Source organism: Trachemys scripta, chromosome 24 (genome assembly GCF_013100865.1).
Source record: "Trachemys scripta elegans isolate TJP31775 chromosome 24, CAS_Tse_1.0, whole genome shotgun sequence".
Lineage (NCBI taxonomy): Eukaryota > Metazoa > Chordata > Testudines > Emydidae > Trachemys > Trachemys scripta.
Genome location: NC_048321.1, coordinates 13,997,995 through 14,019,826, shown reverse-complemented (window position 1 = coordinate 14,019,826; position 21,832 = coordinate 13,997,995). Strand labels below are relative to the sequence as shown.

Here is a 21,832-nt window from a genome sequence, read left to right as displayed (position 1 = left end):
CATCCCAAGGTTTAAGGGAGAGGCAGTTTCACGCATCCCTGTGGCTGTTGTCTCTCAGCAGGCAGGGAGGAGAATTGATCAGTGGCTTATGTGTCCGAAATGTGGTCACTGGTGGACAGGGGAAGCCTGAAGCCCCCTAAGAAACATTTGGTAAGTGACACCTCTTGGGGATATGGATGCTCTAACCACTAGATCACACTCCCTGCCCAGACCTGGGAACGGAACCCAGGTGTCCTGGCTCTCAGCCTTCCCCGTGCTCTATCCCACTAGATCCCATTCCCCTCCCACAGCTGGGGAGAGAACCCAGGAGTCCTGACAATCAGTTTTAACTACTCGCCTACCCCCGCTCTTTTTAGGGAACCCAGGAGTCCCGACCTGCAGGCCCCCTTCCTCCTGCATTAATCCACTAGACCCCACATCCTTATGGAATCCAGATTTCCAAGGTCCACCCAAATCTTCTCTACTGTGCCCCACTGTCCACTCTATAGAACCCAGGCGTCCTGGCTCCCACCCCCACTTCTCTGACCTCTGGATCCCACTTCTCCCAAGGACAGGAGTGGGACCCAAGAGTCCTGCCCCTCTTGTGTGACCCGCTACCCCTCATTGCCACCCAAAGTCTTCCAAGGGGAGTTGGTATCACTCATTCCTCTAATTCGATTTCCCGGCAGGAAGGCAGGAGGATTTGGCAGCATGCACAGACGCCCCAAGGGTGGGCAGGGCCGGCGAGGGGAATAGAAACTTACAGACTCTCCCAGGAGAGGTGTGCAAATCTGTATACGGTTCTATATTACATCACAGCAGCTTCTATCAAAGGGGAAAGTGAGACAGGGACAGCCCAGAGCGAGAGACGGGTACATCGTCTCTGCTTCCCAGATTTAGCCACCGACTTCACGGCAGGCAAACTTCACACTAAGGATCGTTAGGTAAGTGATGCCCCTCTGGTCTGTGGGTTTTCTAACCACAACACCCCACTCCCCTCCCAGACCTGGGGATAGAACCCAGCTGTCCTGGCTCCCAGCCCCCCTGCTTGGCTACTAGTTCGAGCTCCTCTGCCAGACCCAGGGATAGAACCCAGGAGTCCTGACTCCCCCTCCCCCTATGAATGCTGATGAAGGCATGAGCCAGAGTGCAAACCGGGTAACTGACGTGTGCGGCGGGGTCCTATCAAAGGGGGAAACTCTGTTAATCTCCAGCGAGTGCAAACAGCTGCCTGAGACTGAGGGGAGGTGGGTGAGAGAGCTGCCCGCTGCCGCACCGGAGAGGTGACTGACTCCCATGTAAACACTTGGACTCCTTCAGGCGGGAGCAGGAAATCAGCTCTGTCCCCCACCCCCCTTACCAGGGAACATGGGGCAGAGAATGGGGATGGCTGAGCGTCCAGCCAGAGGTGCGGAAATTGAGGCAGCTTCAGAGCCCTGGCAATGGCATGACACCCCCCAAGGGTAGACGTGCCCAAACAGTTACAGTGGCGGGGGGAGGGCAGAGGTCGCTGCCGCCAGGCGGGAGGGGGAATGTCTCCCCCCACTCTCTGGCTGCCTGAGGTTTGTGGCAGCGTGAGTGACTCCAAGCAGGTGGGGGAGGTGGCACTGCTGTGCGGTGTGGGGAGCAAAACCCCACCTCAGTGAGAGGGAGGGGTCAGCAAAATTCCTCCTCCCCCAAAGAGAATCTAGGGTGATTGTGCAGCAGCCCCAGGCCCTGATCTCTAGGGTGGGGGGCATAGAAGGAATTTGACTCTGAAGGAGGGTACAGGTTTGACCTGGACCGGGCCCTGGGATCCCTCTGCTGTTAAAAGTAGTGCGAGGCTGAGAGCTGCTTTGCGGGGAGCTGGATGTTGTGTATCAAGGACTGTTTGCAGTGGCAAGCTTTCTCCTCGAGAGGGGGAGGAGTGGGGTTTCCTGGTCCTGCTGGCAGTCTGGGGGCTCTGCGGGGAAGTGTGGGGCTACATGCAGTCTGCAAAGAACCAGCCTAGAACAAGGTGGGCTGAGTTGTCTCTTGCTGCCATAGGGAGCAGCCTGCTTTGTCTCCCTCTGTTTAGAGAGCAGCCTGCTTTGTCTCCCCCGTTTTTGTGTTCTTGTGTATGATTGTTCTGGATTCCCAGAAACAGAGTCACCTTAAACCACAACTTTCCAGCAGGAGCATTTCAGGTTTGTCTCTGACTTCTCCGGGTGGGTGCCACAAACATACCAGCCACAATGGGATCAGAGGTGCGGCTACTCCAGAGTTGTGGCAAATGGCTTTGACGTTCCACCCATCTTATCGACTGGCTCATGCATGTATAATCTCTCTTCTAAGCTCATTTCAGCCTGTCTGTGATAAATCCCCCAGCCGGAGATCTGGCTGCATCAGAGACCCCAGAACGATGTACTGCTTCCCCATCACCATGAGGGCATCTCTTGCTGCCTGCATCCTCGCTGCTCTCCTGGCTCTTGGTGAGTGGGGTCTGCTCCTACAGGGGCTGGTTCCTTACGTGGCCAATGCAATAAAAACTCAGAGCAGCCTGTTGCATGCAGTTCAAAGCAACAGAGGGTCCTGTGGCACCTTTGAGACTAACAGAAGTACTGGGAGCATAAGCTTTCGTGGGTCAGAACCTCACTTCTTCAGATGCTCCCAGTACTTCTGTTAGTCTCAAAGGTGCCACAGGACCCTCTGTTGCTTTTTACAGATTCAGACTAACACGGCTACCCCTCTGATACTTGCATGCAGTTGTTTGTTAAAGTAACTGAAAAGGAGCAGCAGAATAACGGGGGTCAAATGGGAGCATCTGAGTGGAAGTGAGGAGGAGGAGGTGACTGGAAGCCACGAGTTCCCATGACGACGAGTGAAACCATTCTGGAAATGGGAGGAAACATTTATGGTTGAAATCACTGAAAACTGGTGAAATTTCAGACCTGTTAGAAAGCACTATTTACAAACCGGCAGTTGCCAGATGCACAGTGGCCCGGCTGGCCTTGTGCTGCCAGCCTGTCCCTTCCCCTCGGGGGCGGGCCCATGCTGCATCACACAGCCCCCCCCCACCAGAACATCCCCCCAATTCCTTATGGCCAGAGCCCCCCCAGACCCACAATGCCCAGTACCCCCGCCCCCCCACCCACAAATGCCCAGTGCCTTGCACAACACCACCCCTCCCCTGCACCCCCTGCCCACAGCCCCACCACAACTGCCCAGCACCCCCCACAGAACCCCCACTCCCTAGTGCCCCAACACCCAGATCTCCCCCCCTTTGGCCTGAGGAGCAAGTGATGGGCAGGGAGGAGCCAGCGAGCTGGCGGGGTCTCGGGGCGCAGAGCAAGTGGAGCAGGGCGGGGCCCCTTCTGAGCATGGGCCCGGCTCCATGGAGCCACTGGCGCCATTGTAAACCCGGCACTGATGGGAGGAATTGTTTATGGTGGAAATCACTGAAAACTGGTGAAATTTCAGATCCGTCCGAAGGAGACGGAAGTGTTGGAAGGAGGATCCTCCCCACCGACAAGTGTGAGTGAAAGGGAACAGAGCTGAATGCCAGTGCTCAAGACACAATAAAAGGCATTTCTGTAGGGTCTCCAGCTGGAGTGAATTGGCCATCGCGTCACCGGAGTCAGTGGGGCCAGATGCCCAGCTGGTGTGGATTGAAAACCTGGGAAGGCGAGGGGGCGACAAATCTAGACACATCATGGTCTCTCTCCCTCTCTAGGGGCCTGTCTGCAGTGTGAGGTTTGCGATGGACCAGGAACTACCTGCTCGGGCGACCTACAGACCTGCCCCGCTGGGCTTGACTCTTGTGGCATCCTTCTGTCAGAAAACACAGAGGGTAGGTGAGATGGACCCTAATCAACATGGCTCAGGGAACAGGCTGGGGAGCCAGGACTCCGGGGTCCTATTCTAGTCCCACATCCGCTGGCGACCAGTTCCACGGGTTGACTGTGCGTTGGGTGAAGAAATGCTTCACTTTGTTTCTTTTAAACCTGCTGCCTAGAAATTGCATTGGGTGAGCCCTGGTTCTTGTGTTATGAGAAGGAGGAAATCACACTTCCTTATTTACTTTCTCCACACCACTCATGATTTTATAGACCCTAATCATACCCTCCTTGGTCGTTTCTTTTCTAAGCTGAACAGTTCCAGTCTTTTTAATCTCTCCTCATATGGAAGCTGTTCCATCCCCCTAAACACTTCTGTTGCCCTTCTCTGCACTTTTTCCAATATTAATATATCTTTTTTGAGCATGGGTGACCAGAATTGTACACAGTATTCGAGGTGTGGGTATCCCATAGACTTATATAGTGGCATTATAATATTTTATGTGGTGTTATCTATCCCTGTCCTAATGGTTCCTAACATTCTGTTCCCTTTTTTGACGGCCGCTGCCCATGGAGTGGATGTTTTCAGAGAACTGTCCACACTGACTCCAAGATCTCTTTCTTGAGTGGTAACAGCTAATTTAGATCCCATCATTTTATACGTAGCATTGGCATTATTTTTTCCAATGTGCATTAGTTTCCATTTATAAACATTAAATTTCATTTGCCATTTTGTTCCCCAGTCACCCAGTTTAGTGAGATCCCTTTGTAGCTCTTCGCAGTCAGTTTTGGGCTTAACTCTCTTGTCTAATTTTTTATTGTCTGCAAATTTCACAACCTCACTGTTTCCCCCCCATTTTGCAGATCATTTATGACTAAGTTGAACAGATCTGGGTGCCACTACAGGACCTTGGTTGCAACACTGACCTATATGGTCCCAGATTATATCAATAACGTCACACCTGGGTAGAGAGAAAGAGAGGGATCATTTGGGGCATTTGTTCTCCCTTTAGGTAGTTTTTTTCTTCTTCGAGAATCATCTCCAGCTGAGGTTCAGGAGACAGAGAAATCTGTGAGGATAGGGACCCCAAGCTGCTCCTCTGTCAAGTCGTAGATTTTTCTCCCACACCCTCCTTCCTGCCAAAGAATAGCAGCTTAACCACTTGTTGACACCAAGCTGAGGCGCCAGGTATCCTTTTCTCTCTGGAGATCTGGATTGTGACTACCCTTCAGACTTGGAACATGCCTTAGTAATATCATACAGTAGAATCTTGTAACTTCACATACAGCGTTACCACACATTTTACCAGGACAATAATGATCAGTAAATTATGAGTTTTCGAACAATACCTCACCGGGCATTCTTTGTATGAAATTTATCATAGTCCTGTAAAAGCGGTGAACATTGGAGTACAGATTGTCACAGTAAGTGACACCCTTGGTTCCAAGGATGCTTTAATGCACTAGACCACACTGCCCGCTCAGAGCTGGAGAGACACCCTGGGAGTCCTGACTTTACTCACCCCCTCTCTTTGATGCTTTAATTCTCTATTTTTCTCCTTTAATCTCCCTCTGGCTGTTACATGATTTACTGTGATTTCCTGCCTGCTAACAAGAGCCTGGTTTTGGCCGTTTCCCTTTGTATCTTTGTTTTCGCATGGTGCTGTACACGGAGATCCGGTACAAAGTTACCATTACACTTTTTGCCACCTGCACAAACGAAAGAGTCTCATAATTCATTATGTGCTTTTTATCTTTTCCCCTCTGCATCCTTTTTAACCCATTGACAAACAGATTTCCAAGGGTTGCTTTATTCATTGCTCTTCATGCAGACAGAGCAGCCCTTTCACCAATAATATTGTTTATTATACAATTCTTTAGTGTTTTCCCATTGCTGGCCAACGTTTTTTCTTATTTTATTTAACCTGTTTCGAGGCTGATTGTTTTATGTACTTGTTCCCACCCCACCCCAATGCACCTGACTGCCAAATACTGCAGTGAGCTGTTCACTCACTCACTCATTATTATAACAGTAGAATAAAACATTTTTAGACTGTCCTAGTCCCTATTGGAAAACATACGTCCTTAGGCCAGATAATCCAGATACAAATGACCGTTATTGACAATCACGCTGAGGACTGCAATTTGTTGCCTGCTTGAATTTCATAATGATTCGAGATTGTCACCTACCAGGCTCCAATGCAATTATTTAATCAAAGATTATTAATCAAATGAATACAGCACTATAAAGAATATGGATACTTTACCTCACCATCTAGACAGTGAAGAGAAGGTGGTTTGGTCCTTTCCTCTGTACGTGGTGGAAAGCTGCCAGCGTTCATCCCCAAATGAACTTTCCAACTCTCTTTCCTTTGCTAGGGCGTCCGCCAAAGAAACTCCCTTTCAGAAGGAAAAATCCAGTGGAGTGACTACATGGCTGGTTTGTTATGAAAAATGTTCCCTAGACCAAGTAACCAAACTCAGACAATTTTATTGTCCAAGACAAGATAGGCCAATACAGAAAGGAAAGAATTTATACCACACAATCTCTCTGGGACACTTTTTTCTCCCAGCATTTCCCATTCACCTTACACAGAACAGGAGGTTCAAAATACACTCCCAAAAGCACTTCTATGTGTAGCAGGGTTTCTAACAAGCGAGAAAGCCCAGACTCGCCTCCTAAGATCCTTTCCTTATCTCCGTTATGGACACTGCATTTTAAGGCAGTTGCGCGTAAAGTTGGCTGTGCTGGGACATCAAAGAAATGTACCTTGCTTTGACAGTTTCCACATATACTGAGTTGTCCTGGTACAAGGTATTGTGGGACATATCAGTGAACAGCACTGTGGAAAGACATAATATAATTCCATTAACATAACTGCCCTCTCACTGGGTATAACTGACTATTAACATGGTATGAGTATGTCTAACATATGTGGATTAGTGAACAGTACCCTGCTTGGTACTGTGATTATTATTAAATATTTAATTTAATAACGATTTAATATTATTTTACCAAACTGATCTGTGATGCAGTGGTAAGAGCATTTACCTGAGACTTATACTGTTTTTGCAAACTACGTAAGTGGCAATACATAATGAATACAGTTAAAACGATCACTCCTTAAACTGTAATAAGCGTTAGCAGAGTACACACAAGGAATAACAGCAATTTGGAGCTATGACAGCACAAGCAAGATTTTTACCCCCAAATGTCTTGTCATTGGTTATCACAGAGTACTAACGGTACCATTGATAGTCAGTGACTTGACTACCCTTTGGGTCGTTATGAAATATAGCCCAGAGATCAAATAACCAATGGCGGTTAGGTTTATTGCTCTAAGCCAATAAGGAAACAGGGAAAAGGTTCAATACGATCCCATCACATTGTTACATTTACCTTATAAAAAAGGGGGGATTTCCAGAGTTCCACCCCTGTAATCATCTATTTATGTACAGGGAACACCCTTCAAACATAGAGTTAACCCATTAGCTTTCCCCCTTGTTTTTCCGGTACCATGGGGTCCCCTTATCTCTGTTCTCTGCACCTGCATCACAGCTGGCGCCCTCTAGGTCTGCACAAGGGTAGAACAATCTATGTCTTGTCCTCTTCCTATGGGCCACTCCAGTGCAGGCCTGTGAGAATAACTCCCGACCTGCTGCTATGATAAAATACTCATACGTCCTAAACCTGGCAGCTCTCCTGTCTCCTTCAGCCAAAGGGAACTTCAGCTAATGCACGGTGCTGTGGGATACTTAGCAAACGGGAACAGGATTATAGTAAAGGTGGAGGCCAGTTTAGGCTACATGACTGCTATAATATTTGTGCTTAGTTCTCTTTGTGCATAATGCATATTAATCTGTATATATAAATATACTGCTTAAAATCAATATTATTAATAAGAGATCTATCTATCTATCTGTGCTAGCCAGCATATATTGGTTAACAGGACTGTCCCTGCATAGGTCACCCTTCCTAGTAGGCTTCACAATATTAACCAATATTGGTGGACTATCTGGGGCCTACATTATTCGCCTGCATCCCAGGCTTCAGAGAGCTTCTGCAACTTTGACTTAAAGTCATTCCCAGCCTCCTCCACATTCAGATCCGCGAGTTCTTCGGGCCAGTCCACGTCCCTAACTAATTCCCTTCGGGTTTTTAAAGTTTGCCCTTTTGAAATCATGGGCCCTCATGGCAGCCCTATGTTTGTTTATCCTGCCACTCTGTTTGAACTGAATTAGTTGATCACTCAAAGCAAGGCTGTCCTCTCACCCAGATCTTCTGTGAGGTCCTCTCTACTCACCAGTATTTAAGGAAGGTCCAACTGGTCCTTGTAGATGTTGTCTTCCACCCAGTAACCTGGGAAAATTACAGACCACCCCTGGGCACCTCTGAGAGGCAATACTTCCCCACTCAGAAGCAGAGTTTGAGTGTAGGAAAGAAACTTTTAATGAAAAGAGGGAAGTAACGTCAGGGAAAATATCGCAAGCAGGATTCATAAACATAAATCTGTGCACAGGACGTCCACCCCAGAATGCATGGGGCAGTGCCTTCTGCCTCCTGTTCTTGAGTTCTACAACCGAAAGTTCCTTTTCTGTGCCCCCTCTGCTCCCTCACCACACCCTACTCACAGTGGTTGTCCTTAGTCACTGAGGACCCAGGGTTCAGAGGTGCATCTGTGTGAGTTCACCTTCCACCTGGGGAAGAAGGCAGCTGGCTTTTTCTGCCATCTGAGCACTTGCTCCAGCTGGCCAACCTGCCAGCCACCTTTCTGTTCCACTGTCCGTCCCGCTAGCCACCTGCCAGCCGTTGTTCTGCTGGCCGCATGCTCACCGCTCCACCAGCTGCCTACTGGTCACCTTCTGCTGCCACCTGCCTCTGCTGTTACCTCTACAAATCAGTCTCTTGAGGTATGTGATGTTGACAGTTTGTGTTTTAACAGTCTCACCATCTCATGCCATTAAATTATTATTGCCCCATATCATTTCCCACAACTGTGAAAATTTAAATTGATAAAAATAGAAAAATATGCACAAAATTAAACTCCAATATTATCCATTGAAATTAAAATCAAACTCAAATTCTGCCAACCCTAAAAAGATTTTTTATTGAGGATTGTAGCTCCAGGGCTGTACTTCCCCATTTCACCACTAGGGGTCAAACTAAGACTAAGGGCTTGTCTATACTTACGTGCTGGTTCGGCGGCTGGCAATCGAACTTCTGGGTTCAATTTATCGCGTCTTGTCTGGACGCGATAAATCGAACCCAGACGTGCTCCCCGTCGACTCCGGTAATCCTGCTCGGCGCGAGGAGTACGCAGAATCTACGGGGGAGCCTGCCTGCCGCGTCTGGACCATGGTAAGTTCGAACTAAGGTACGTCGACTTCAGCTACGTTATTCACGTTATTCACGTAGCTGAAGTTGCGTACCTTAGTTCAAATTGGGGGGTTAGTGTAGACCAGGCCTAAGCAGCTTCTTGACGGCTCTGTCCACTAGAATTAACATTTTCCCCATTGAAATAAAATTTCCAAAGACTTTGGTCTGAAGTTTGTTTTATTGAGTGCAACAATAGAAAGGGGAAGCAAACCCAGATGGGAGCCCAGAGCCCCTGGGAGGGGAGATCGTCTGCAGAAAGGGATCTAGGGGTTATAGCGGACCACAAGCTAAATATGAGTCAACAGTGTGATGCTGTTGCAAAAAAAGCAAACATGATTCTGGGATGTATTAGCAGGTGTGTTGTGAGCAAGACACGAGAAGTCATTCTTCCGCTCTACTCTGCTCTGGTTAGGCCTCATCTGGAGTATTGTGTCCAGTTCTGGGCACCGCACTTCAAGAAAGATGTGGAGAAATTGGAAAGGGTCCAGAGAAGAGCAACAAGAATGATTAAAGGTCTTGAGAACATGACCTATGAAGGAAGGCTGAAAGAATTGGGTTTAGTTCGGAAAAGAGAAGACTGAGAGGGGACATGATAGCAGTTTTCAGGTATCTAAAAGGGTGTCATAAGGAGGAGGGAGAAAACTTGTTCACCTTAGCCTCTAAGGATAGAACAAGAAGCAATGGGCTTAAACTGCAGCAAGGGAGGTTTAGGTTGGACATTAGGAAAAAGTTCCTAACTGTCAAGGTGGTTAAACACTGAAATAAATTGCCTAGGGAGGTTGTGGAATCTCCATCTCTGGAGATATTTAAGAGTAGGTTAGATAAATGTCTATCAGGGATGGTCTAGACAGTATTTGGTCCTGCCATGCGGGCAGGGGACTGGACTCGATGATCTCTTGAGGTCCCTTCCAGCCCTAGAATCTCTGAATCTATGAAAGGGGCAGACACAGGCTGCAGGGGTGTTGTTGAGAGCGGCGTGGCCATTGCACGGGGTGAGGAATCAGGAGAGAAAGTTCAGCAAGAGGAGCCCAGCTGGTCCTGGGGCTGTGCCGGCCGTGCTGAAAGCTGCTGTGCAGTTGAATCGAGCTTTCCAAGATCCCAGAATCGAAAGGGACTCGGCAGTGTTCGATGTGCCACGTACACCTGCGGCGGGTGGGTGGGGGGAAGCAGGTGATCGGTGTCAGGCAAGAGACTTCACTGCACAAGCTGGTCTGGGACACAAGGACAGCCCCCTCCTTTGCTCCTCAGAGCCCCCACTTCGGCCCCCACAGCCTCCATCTCCCCATCTGCTCTGCTCCCCACAGCCTGTCTGGGCCTGGATAGCCTCTCCCGCCTCCTCTGCTCTGACACAGACTCACTCTGTCTCCTTGAGCAAGTCACTTGCAGCTCCAATCTAGAGCCCACCAACGACACCTGGATTGGATCAGCTCTGTATTAGCCCCAACGCTCATCTTGCAAAGCAGCAGCACAATGGGATTTCTAAGAGGTCGTGTGGGGAATTAAGGCACCGTGATGGGACTCTGAAAAACCAGGATCAATTCCCAGCTCTGCCACAGCCTTCCTGCTTGACCTTGGGCAACTCACCTTATCACTCTGTGCCTTGGTTTCCCTAGCTGTAAAACAGGGAGAATGATCCTTCTTTTGCCTGTTTAGATCACAAGCTTTTTGGGGCAAGGACTATCACTATGAACTTGTTTAATGCCTGGCACAACGAGGGTGTCCCATCTCTGTTTGGGTCTGTGCAGCCCCTCACGCACCAGGGACTCTCAATATTAAGCCAGTCCTTACAACAAAGAGTGTACAGATTAAATTCTATATAGGCAAAAGGTGGGAGGGGAAATGGAAGGAAGGAAAGGGGAAGCCACTGGCCCAAGGTCACAAAGGAGCCGGTGCTGGAATAGGACCCAGGTGTCCTGATGTCCAGCCAATATCTTTACCCAGCAGAGCCCACCACAGCCTCCTGTCCTAGAGCAGGAATTGGGGACAGATGTGAGACCTGGGGGTCCAAAGGCCTGAACTGAACCATGCGCCAGCCAGGGATGGATTTTTGGAACAAGTGATAAGTGGTTTTCCCAGGGAATCTCTAGGGTGAGGCTAATGCACATTCCCCAGCCTCGATTCCTCCAAAACCAGCGTTGTGAAGGGACACAGGGAAAGGGGCACCTTTGTCTGCTGAGCCCTGGGACATTCTGACTCTGGGATGATTGATCACAGTTTTCTAAAATGGATGAACATAAGGGTACAGTCTGTCGCAAAGATGTGCGCATCTTGTTTTTAGTAATAAAATGACGGACTTTACATCAACCCGTGTCGTCCGGGAGAGGGCCAGGCAGGACGGGACATATGTTTCTGTATAAAAATCTGGAATTGTGGGTGTGTTGGCATTGCCGTGCAATATAACCAAGGCTGGGGAGAGCCAAAGTGTAACCCAGATGTGGCCGGCAACCTGCAGTCACACGCACACACTCAGGGTGCAGCTCGCACACTGGAGTCTGTTTGTGAGTGGCCCGGGGGGAGCTATTTCGGCAGGGCATTGGAAGGCACCCAAGGGTGCAGGGCAGGGGTGGATTGTACCATTAGCTGTGGTACATTGGTCTGGATGTACCCTGGAGATGTCACAGCACTGTGGGTAGGGGGCAGCGCTAGCGACAAGAATATAAATCTATTGACTCTGCCAAAGACGAATTGGGGATTTTTAAGTTTCTATCTCACATGAGAGGATACAGCTGAGCCTGTCTAGAAAAGGAGGAGAGAGAGACACAGACAATGGAGAGATTGTACATGTTTTCCTGTTCAAAGAGCTCACCTTCTGCTCCACCCCAGGCAATCATTAACCGGCCTGAAGCCCCATAAAGATCATTTGATCTAACAACCACTAGATCCCACTCCTCTCCCAAAGCTGGGAATAGAACCCAGGAGTCCAGGCTCCCAGTCCCACCCCCCATACGGATTAGGGTTGCCAACCCTCCAGGATTGTCCTGCAGTCCCCAAAAATTAAAATTAATCTTTAATTATAGATTATGTCATGTAATGACACCTCCAGGAATATGTCCAAGTAAAACTGGCAGCCCCAATAAGGATGCAAAGGAAGGCGGGAGCCAGCATGCCAGTGGGGTAGCTAAAAGAGAGAAACAGCAGTGGGGCTGGGTCGGTCGCACCAAGAGGAAACACTGTTACGCCCCAGTTCTCTTCCCAGCCTGTGCAAACAGATGCCTTTCTGGGGTGCGACAGCCACCTGCTGCCTTACGGGAGAGCCGAATCTCGCTGACTGCAGGGTAAACTCCTGGACCCCTTCAGCCGGGAGCAGGGAAATCAGCCCTTCCCTCTCCACCCTTCCCAGACAACATGGGACATAACAGAGCAGGGAGGCGGCTGAGCACTGGCAATGCTGTGACACCCCCTAAGGGGGGAAGTTTCCCAGCGCAGTGTGAGCAGTGGGGAGATGGGGAGGGGGAGAGGGCAGAGGTAGCTGCTGCCAGCAGGGAGAGGGAATTTCTCCCTTCAGTCTATTGCTGCTTGATGGTCTGTGGCAAGGTGAGTGACCCCAAGCGTGTTGGGAAGGTGCCACTGCTGTGTGGTGTGGGGACAAAAACCCCCTCAGTCGGGGGGGGGAAGGGTCAGTACCATTCCTCCTCCCCCCCCGGGGAGTCTGTGGTGCTGGTGCAGGTGCCCCAGGCCCTGATCTTGGGGAAGGGGGACATAGAAATAAATTTAGCTCCGGAGGTGGGTTGAAGATTTGCCCTTGCCTGGAGCCCGGGACCCCTTGGCTGTTAAAGTCAGTTCATGATTGGGAGTAGCTTTGCAGAGAGCCAAGGGTTTTGCAAGCTATCACTTTAAGAGTGGGTGGATGAAGGAAGTGGGGTTGGCGGATCTACAGGGAAGCATCAGATCAGAGGCAGTCTGGAAAGAACCAGCCTAGAACAAGGTGGGTGAGTTACACATCGCTGCCCAGGAGAGCAGCCTGCTTTGTCTCCCTCTGTTTAGGGAGCAGCCTGCTTTGTCTCTGTTTTTTCGTTCTTATGTGTTATCATTCTGGAGCGTCAGAAATAAAATTGTGTTACATTGAAACCTTCCAGCAGGAGTATTTGATATTTGTATCTACCTTCTCAGTGTGGGTGCCACCAACATAGCAGCCACAAAGGTGGGTCAGAGGTGTTACTACCCCAGAACTTTGGCAAATGGTTTTGAGGTTCCACCTGTCGACCAGATGATGCATGTACAATCTCTCTTCTGATCTCATTTCAGCCCATCTGTGATCAATCCCCTGACCGCAGATTTGGCTGCATCAGAGACCTCAGCGCCGATCTACTGCTTCCCCACCACCATGGAGGCTTCTTTTGCCGTCTGCATCCTCGCTGCTCTCCTGGCTACAGGTGAGTGGGGTCTGTCCCTACAGGATCCCATGTTCTGACTTCTCCAATAAACAAGGAAATTTTTGGAAGAGGATCTTCCACTATGAAGGGAAACAGATTTGAATCCGTGTCAGAAGACACTAGGAAATGGATTTCTATCTGATCCCCAGCTGAGGTCTGTCGCTGTAGTTGCATTGGTGTCAAGGGAGCCAGATCCCCCCCTGGTGTGGATCAAACCCAGGGGAAGATGAGGGAGGAACAAATCCAGGTGGCTCATGTTCTCTCTCCGTCTCTAGGGGCCTGTCTGCAGTGTGAGGTTTGCTCTGGACCAGGAACCAGCTGCACGGGCGACCTTCAGACCTGCAGTGCTGGGGAAGACACTTGTGGCATCTCTCTGGGTGAATACACATTGGGTAGGTGAGATGGACCTTAACCAACCTGGCTCAGGGAACAGGCTGGGGAGCCAGGACTCCTGGATCCTATTCTAGTCCCAACTCTGGGAAGGGAGTGGGGTGGGTGGGTCTGAGCAGTGGTTAAGGAGTCAGGACACCTGGGTTCTATGCCAAACCCTGTGGGCTAGTTCCCCAAAGGGGACTTAGACTCAGCATTGCAATGCTGAACCCCCAGTTGTCTCCACGGACCATGGGTCAGGGGCCCAGGCTGCCGCCATGGTGCTTGGGGAGAGGGAGGTGCCTGAGGACGGGATCCACAAAAGCCGGCATGCCAAGCAGACACCTGCCTAAGCCAGCCAATAGGAAATGCTGAGGAGAGGGGTGTGGCCTAAGCCTCCTCCCCTCAGAGTTCAGCATCTAAGTCTGGGCTGCACAGGGGTGCCCAACTCTGCTTGGGATTCACAGCTGGGAACCCCTCACCGGGAGTCCAGTGTCTAAACCTCATCAGTGCTTCTTTGCAAAAGACAGCCAAGGAGAAGGGGCTGTCCTGAGACCCCAGCAGCTGGGGGCTCAGCTGGGACATGGAAAAAATAGCTTCAAATGCCTCCCCTTCCACTGGACTATGGAGCGGGTATCTCTGAAGCCCTCTTCTTGCAGTCGTTCCATTCTGGTTCAATATTTCAGCTTGGCAGTATTTGATTTTTACCTTGTTCTCATTTTGAAAAGGTCAATTTTTAAACATGTTTTAATCCATTGAAATGTTCACAGTTGCAGGAAATGGTGGCTGGTGGGCGGGGCGGGTTCAGACAATAATGATTTAATGACAATAGCTGATGGAATTCAAAAGGCAAAGCTTTCTAACCTTTAAACCACAAATTTGACATCACGTGTCCAATTATACCAAGGAAACAGCCTTCAATCCAACTCTGATACGTTCTCAAGCAACATTTCTGCTACTTGGCCAATCTGTAAATTTCAATCATAATCGATGGGAATATTGGGTGGGTTTGTGGGTGTTTGGTGAAATCAACGTTTACCAACATGTACAGAGAAATACTCTGCCAAGCCTATAAATACTTGGGCGTGAACTGGACCCTGACTGTGCCACACACTGGGTTGTGCTCTGAGCATTAGACTATTGGGCACAAAGTGGTGTGGAGGCATCACAAATAACACCTCCTGCAGCTGTGTTTTGTGGGGGGCACAACCATGTCACCCATCTCAGAGGCTGTCCCCTGGATCAGGTCCCAGAACTGAGATAGGCAGGGGAATGCCTACTGGGAGGTCCCGCCAGGGCTTAGCCATGAGCTGGGTGTCGGGTGTCATGATTTAGGCAGCTGTGTGGTTACCCACCTGGAGAAATCTAGGGACTTAGGGAGTTTAGGCACCTACAGGGTCAGTGTAATGGGTGGCGACTCACCCGGCGCAGCGCCTCCTGCTGGTCGTCTCGGGAATTAGCTCTTGAAGCCTTTGGAGTGCCCTCTTCAGGCCGGTGTCTTGCCTGCCGCTGGCCCCCGTGTCTCTCCCAGACTCCAGTGCCCTTTACATGAGGGTTCTGCCCCCTAGCAGCAACCCACAATCTGGGTCTCCCCATCCTGGGGAACCCTCAACCCCCTATCCCCACCTTGCCTCAGTGGCCACTCCAGTCACCATCTAGCCCCCGCTCCCTGGGGCCGACTGCAGTCTGTAAACCACTCCTCATCAGCGAGGAGTTGAACCAGCTGCCTCTGCCTATCTCTGGGCTGCCTCTCTGCAGCCCCAGTGCCCCTTTGTGGGCCCTTAACTTGGCCTGCAGCCTGGGGCTTGGCTAGGCTGGAGCTCCCCAGCTCCCTCTGCCCTTCCCCAGCACTGCTCCACCCTAGGTCCCCTCCTCAGCACCCAGGCAGCCAGGTCCTTCTCTCTCAGGAAGGTAGAGAGAGAGTGTCTCCTTTAGCCTCTGGCTCTCAGCCCTCTTATAGGGCCAGCTGTGGTCTGATTGGGGTGTGGCCCCACCTGTGGCTGCTTCCCCTAATCAGCCTGGCTTTTCCCAGCCACAGCCCTCTCCAGGGCTGCTTCTAACCCCTCCGGGCAGGAGTGGGATGACCACCCCGCTACAGTCAGGCAGCAGCTTATCTGGGAGCCTGGGAATCGAAATGTTGGATTTTGGTGTCTCAGGTGGAAGTTTGATACCTAAATTGCTTTGTGGGACCCTGTTATTTATCTCTCTCTCTGCTGTGAAAACTGATCATTTGTTCCTGCCCTTTATGTCCTGTCTTTTACCCAGTTACTGATCCATGAGAGACCATCCCTCTTCTCCCATGACAGCTCACTTTGTTTAAGAGCCTTTGGTGAGGGACCTTCTCAAAGGCTTTCTGAAAGTCCAAGTACACTATATCCACTGGATCCCCCTTGTCCACATGCTTGGTGACCCCCTCAGAGAATTCTAGTAGATTGGTGAGGCATGATTTCCCTTTGCAAAAGCCATGTTTACCCTTCCCCAGCATATTGCACTCATTTATGTTTTGGCTAATTCTGTTCTTTATACTTTCAGTCAATTTGCCTGGTACTGATGTTAGAAACATGTAATTGCCAGGATCGCCTGTGGAGTCCTTTTTAAAAATTGGCATCACATTAGCTATCCTCCAGCCATCTGGTCCAGAGGTTGGTTTAAGTGACAGGTTCTAAACTACAAGAAGTAGCTCTGCAATTTCATATTTGAGTTCCTTCAGAACTTCTTTCCCCCACTCTGTGCCCAGTTTCCCCATGAGTGGTGTTAGGATAATGTCACATGGCTGTTATTGTGCAGAGGGCAGCTATGGGGTGGGAGCGGAAGGGAAATAAATCTCCTTCTTCTCCTCATGTGCAGCGGGAATGAAGCAACAGATCGTTACCAAGGGCTGTGCAACATCCAGCATTTGCAAAGCTGGCCCCCTCACTATGAACTTCGGGAATGGACTGGTAATAAGGTCGGGCATCACGTGTTGCATGGGAGATGCCTGCAGAACAACCACCGTTACAGGTACCTCTCCCCAGCTCCACCTCTCCTCTCTCACTTGTCCCCCTGCCCCTCTGGCTGCTTGGAACCTGCCCCATGTTAACTTCCTGAGACTGGTCCTCCCGCCCCACAGGGAGCGCCCCATTGAAGAATACTGAGCCCCTGTGTGGGTGGAGTTTGGTGGGCGGGGCTCTAGGCTGCCTCCAGGTGTGAACCCAACAGGCCCCACCCGGGGCGGGATCCAGGGCTCCCTGCTGCAAACCTCTCCCCTGCCCCTGCTGCCTCCAGCGACCCCGGAGCTACAGCTCCCCTTGCAGGGGGCACCCAGGGCTGAGCTGTGCAGCCCCCAGCTGCTCTCCCTGCCCTGACGCTGTCTGGGGCACGTCCCCCGAGCTGACTGCGTTTGCTCCGCTTCTTCCCAGTGCCCCCGGCTGCCACCAAACCCAACGGCCGGCGCTGCCCAGCCTGCGTCGCTATGCTCTACGCTCAGTGCAATGAAGAGACCATACAGTGCACTGGATCAGATACCCGATGCATCGAGGTTGCCGGGACCGCAACATTTGGTAACTTCCATTCATTTACTCTGCATTTATTTTTCCTTTGTTGTTTATTTCGGTCACAGTCTAGGTCAAATGCACCTGTTCCCCCGCCATGATCGCCAAGGCACCAGCTCTAATCGTCTGGCTCCTCAGCTCTCACTTCTCTTGGGCGGACACCCACATCTCTCTCCCTGCTGACCAGGGAGTTCTTGAAGGCTGCACAGTCCCCTGCTGACATTGTGATAGCCCCAGCAAGCCAGACTGCCTAACGGGCCAGCGCGTGCGCTGCGCATTCTCCACGGGGGGTTGAACAACGTCATGGCCCAGAGCTGTGAGCTGCCCCACAGTGCGTCCTAAGCCATCACCTTCGTTCTGAAGGTCAGAGCATTATGGGAAAACCACAGATTGAAAATAATGAAAGGACCTGCAGTCTGGAAAGGTCACCTCGAATCCAGAATTGGGGTCTGCTAGTGTCAACCCCCACAACTTGGTTTTCATTCTTGTTACAAGTTGATAACGGTCTCAGCACTTGAAAAGGGCTCAGTAGTTCCTTTGTACAACTGGGACCTTTGTTCTTAGCCTCGTGTCCCAGGGGATCAGCAGACAAATGTGCCCTCACCTCATGGCATAGCTTCGCAAGGCTGGTTTGGGAGTAACCAGAGGTGTGGAATTTGCTTTAACTTCACCCTAGAGATTCCCTGGGAAACCACTTACCACTTGTTGTTCCAAGAGTCCATTCCTGGCTGGTGCATGGTTCAGTTCAGGCCTTTGGACCCCAGGTCCCACATCTGTCCCAAACTCCTACCCTAGGACAGGATGCTGTGGGCTCTGCTGGGTAAAGCTATTGGCTGGAGATCAGGACACTTGGGTCCTCTTCCCAGTGCCGCCTCCTGTGTGACCTTGAGCCAGTGTCTTTCCCTCTCTTTGCCTCTGTTTCCCTTCCCACCTTTTGCCTATCTAGAGTTTAATCTGTACTCTCTTCGTGGTAGGGACTGGCTTAGTATTGGGAGCCTCTGGGGTGCCAGGCGCTGCACAGACCCTGACCGAGATCAGAGACTCCTGTTGTGCCAGGCACTGAACAAGTTCATAGTGACAGTCCTTGCCCCCAAGACTTTGTGATCTAAACAGGAAAATGAAGGATCATTCTCCCGGTTTTACAGAGGGGGAAACTGAGGCACAGCACGATGAGGTGACTTGCACAAGGTCCCACAGGAAGGCTGGAGCGGAGTTGGGAATTGAACCTAGATTTGCAGAGTCCCATCATGGTGCCTTAATTCCCCAGATCCCACCACTGCCACCAACAATGAGCTGCCGCTTTGCTAGATGAGCGATGGGTCTAATACAATTCTGATCCAGCCCAGGTGGGCTCTAGATCACTGCCAGTCACTTGCTCTAGGACACACAGTGAGTCTGTATCAGAGGAGAGGAGAAGGCGGAGGTCACCCAGGGCCAGACAGGCTTGGGGGAGCAGAGCAGATGGGGAGATGGAGGCTGTGGGGGACCTAGGCAGGGCTCTGAGGAGGAGAGCTGAGGAGGGGAGGGAATTGTCCTAGTCCAGCTTGAGGAATGGAGCTGCACCTCTCACACCAATCCCCTGCTTCCTCCTCCCGCCCCCAGGTGGATCTTCCACATCGATCACCATGAAGGGCTGCGCTAGTGAGGCCACTTGTGCCCACTTTAAAGTGATTTCAGGGACCATCGCAGGAGTCAGTGCGGATCTATCTGTGGTCAAATGCAAAGCACCTGGCTCAGCTCTGGGACCAGTCGGGCTCCTCGTCCCATCCCTTGCTGGGATCCTGCTGCTGAAGCTCCTCTTCTGATCTCCACTCAACAAGACCCCGGCAGCCTGCATCTGCCCCTCTCTGCAGCCACTCTCCCCTCCCAGGGGCTCTGGGCTCCTGGCCGCATTCTCTTCCCCATTATTTTTTTGCACTGAATGAAACAAACTGGAGACCTCATTCTTTGGAGTTTTTTTTTTATCTCTTTCGATGGGCAAGATTTTCATTCTAGTGGGCAGGACTGTGTTGCAGGTGCTTCATCTTAAAGTCACCCCTAGTGGTGAAATTAGGCAGCACAGGCCGGGAGCTACAATTCCCGATAAAGAATCGTCATTTGTATGTAGGGTTTGATTTTAATTTTTTTATAATTTTGAGGGATAATATTGAAATTTATTTTTAAAGATTTTTACTATTTTTATCAATTTAAATGTTCTCAGTTGCGGGAAATGGTCTGGGGGCAACAATAATTATTTACAGGAGTACTTGTGGCACCTTAGAGACTAACAAATTTATTGTTATTAATTGCTCATCTTAATTAATTAGCCTCTTAGAGTTGATATGGCTACTCCCACCTTTTCATGTTCTGTATGTATATATGTCTCCTTACTATATGTTCCAGTCTATGCATCCGAAGAAGTGGGCAGTAGCCCACGAAAGCTTATGCTCTAATAAATTTGTTAGTCTCTAAGGTGCCACAAGTACTCCTGTTCTTTTTGCGGATACAGACTAACACGGCTGCTCCTCTGAAACCTGTAATTATTTAATGATTGTAAATGCTGAGATTGAAGACGTTAAATTTTGATAACTGTTAAAGCACAAATTGTCACCATCACCTGTCAAAATATACAAAGAAAATAGCGTAAAATCAAACTCCAATACAGTCTCAAGAAGTATTTGTTTTACCATGCCTATCGGAAAAATTTGTTATCAGTGCAAATATCTTATGTCTTGGTTTGGGTGTGTCTTGTGAAATCGACATTATCAGCGTTTTCTGGTGAAAATCTTATCCTGCCAAACCGAGTCGTATCCCTCTTAGCCAGCTGCTGCCTGTTCTGCCCCTGACAGCACCCCTAGCGCAGGTCGACCTAAATTACAGTCCACTTTGGAAAGTGTCTGCCAAGGTCTGTGCGGGCATTTCTGTAGTGGAGTCGGGAACAGGACCGTGAATTTGAGAGGCGCCGTTTCAAGTTCCTGCCCTGGGAAATGATCTCAGGCCATCTGCAAGCAGGTCCCATCAAAATGAAGCCACAGTTAGAACTGGCTCAAATTTTTCTGTCAAAAACTTTTTGATGCTGAAAACGGGATGAAAAAGGTGCCTTTTCCTCCCCGCTTTTCCATCCCTCCCCATTTTTTTAATGAAAAAACTCAGTTCCTGTGGGGACATTTCCTTCTCTTGCCTTCATTTTCCATACGCAGATTCCACTCATGAGATTTCTCCCACCAAGTCTCTGTGATGCCAATTAAATAATTATTTAGCTTGTGTACGGATTCTTCCAGTTCTTCCTCTTGATTCCCCATGCTCCTTACATTTGTGTGTAGACATCTAAGGTGGCTGAGAGGGAATGGGAGCAGAAGGGGGATGGGAGCCGAGGGGGGACTGGAAGAGGGGTAGAATGAGGAGGATCCTTCCACAGCAATGGTGGGGAAGCAGTGGGGTCCGGGGGCAATGTGAGAATGGGTGGGGAACCCAGGGAGGCAGGGGGGCCAGGAACAATGGGGGGTACGTGGGAAGCACAGGGAGGGAACTGGGGCCAGGGGCAATCGGGGGTGTGGGGAGGGAAGCCGGGTGAAATAATAGGGCCAAGGACAATGGGGAGGAAGCCCAGGGAGGCAGCAGGGGCAATTGGCAGGGGTGGGGGGGGGGCTCTAGGGAGAGAGTGGGAGCCAGGGGTGCCAAAATACATGTTCACCCAGGGCTCCATTTTCCCTCAGGCCAGCCCCATTGCTGGGCGTTAATGTCCTGGTGAAATATGTGTGGCAACACTGCATGTAAGGTTGTAAGTTTCCACTGGATGCTGTTACTCAGACCTGTCCCAAGTCTGGGCAGTGGGCAAACCAGACCCTCAGGGACAAAGGGCAAGCTGAGGCCTCAGACAATTGTTAATGGGCCATTATCTGATAAGTGGCAGTTCTTTGGCAGGAAAGGGAGCTGGGGTGAAAAATCCACAACTTAGCAAAGAAAGCGTGGAGTTCCCATCCACACACAGGGCCTGTCACCATGTTCCCAGCTGGAAATGCATCTCAAAGGGGGGAGAGAACAATAAAAAGGGAGGTGCGATCCCCCAAAACACCCCCCACTGCATTCACGGCACCTGAAGGACAAAGGAAGCAGTGTTGGACTGGAGGGGGAGGGGCAGGAATGGTTCCTGAGCTAAGGCCGTGGCTACACTCGGAGTGCGAGTGTGGTCGTGCGCCAGCGCTGGGAGAGAGCTCTCCCGGCGCTCCAGGTACTCCACCTTCACAAGGGGATTACAGCGCTGCAGGCACTGATTATACTGGCGCGTTACAGCGCTGTAACTTGCTGCCTCGGGGGGGTGTGGGGGGGTGTTTTTTCACACCCCTGAGCGAGAAAGTTGCAGCGCTGTAACGCGCCAGTGTAGCTATACCCTAAGAGTCTGGTCAGTAACCTGCTGAAGGACGTGGTGAG

At 50.5% G+C, this 21,832-nt stretch overlaps 1 protein-coding gene across 1 annotated transcript; it reads left to right on the top strand.

Annotated features, from left to right (window-relative positions):
• Nucleotides 1-831: 831 nt before the first annotated feature.
• LOC117869898 (phospholipase A2 inhibitor subunit gamma B-like) lies at nt 832-19,227 on the top strand. The gene is made up of 6 exons (XM_034757000.1): nt 832-923; nt 2,293-2,429; nt 3,671-3,787; nt 16,740-16,892; nt 17,291-17,431; nt 19,025-19,227. Exons 2-6 carry the CDS (start codon nt 2,360-2,362, stop codon nt 19,225-19,227), a joined length of 684 nt encoding a protein of 227 aa, XP_034612891.1. The 5' UTR covers nt 832-923; nt 2,293-2,359.
• Nucleotides 19,228-21,832: the final 2,605 nt, after the last annotated feature.

Excerpts from the sequence above, each read along its gene's own strand:
- LOC117869898 (XM_034757000.1), top strand. The coding sequence starts at position 2,360 with ATGTACTGCTTCCCCATCACCATGAGGGCATCTCTTGCTGCCTGCATC. Across the intron at positions 3,788-16,739 it reads TCTGTCAGAAAACACAGAGG|CGGGAATGAAGCAACAGATC; the intron begins GTAGGTGAGATG and ends CCTCATGTGCAG. Across the intron at positions 17,432-19,024 it reads TGCCGGGACCGCAACATTTG|GTGGATCTTCCACATCGATC; the intron begins GTAACTTCCATT and ends TCCCGCCCCCAG.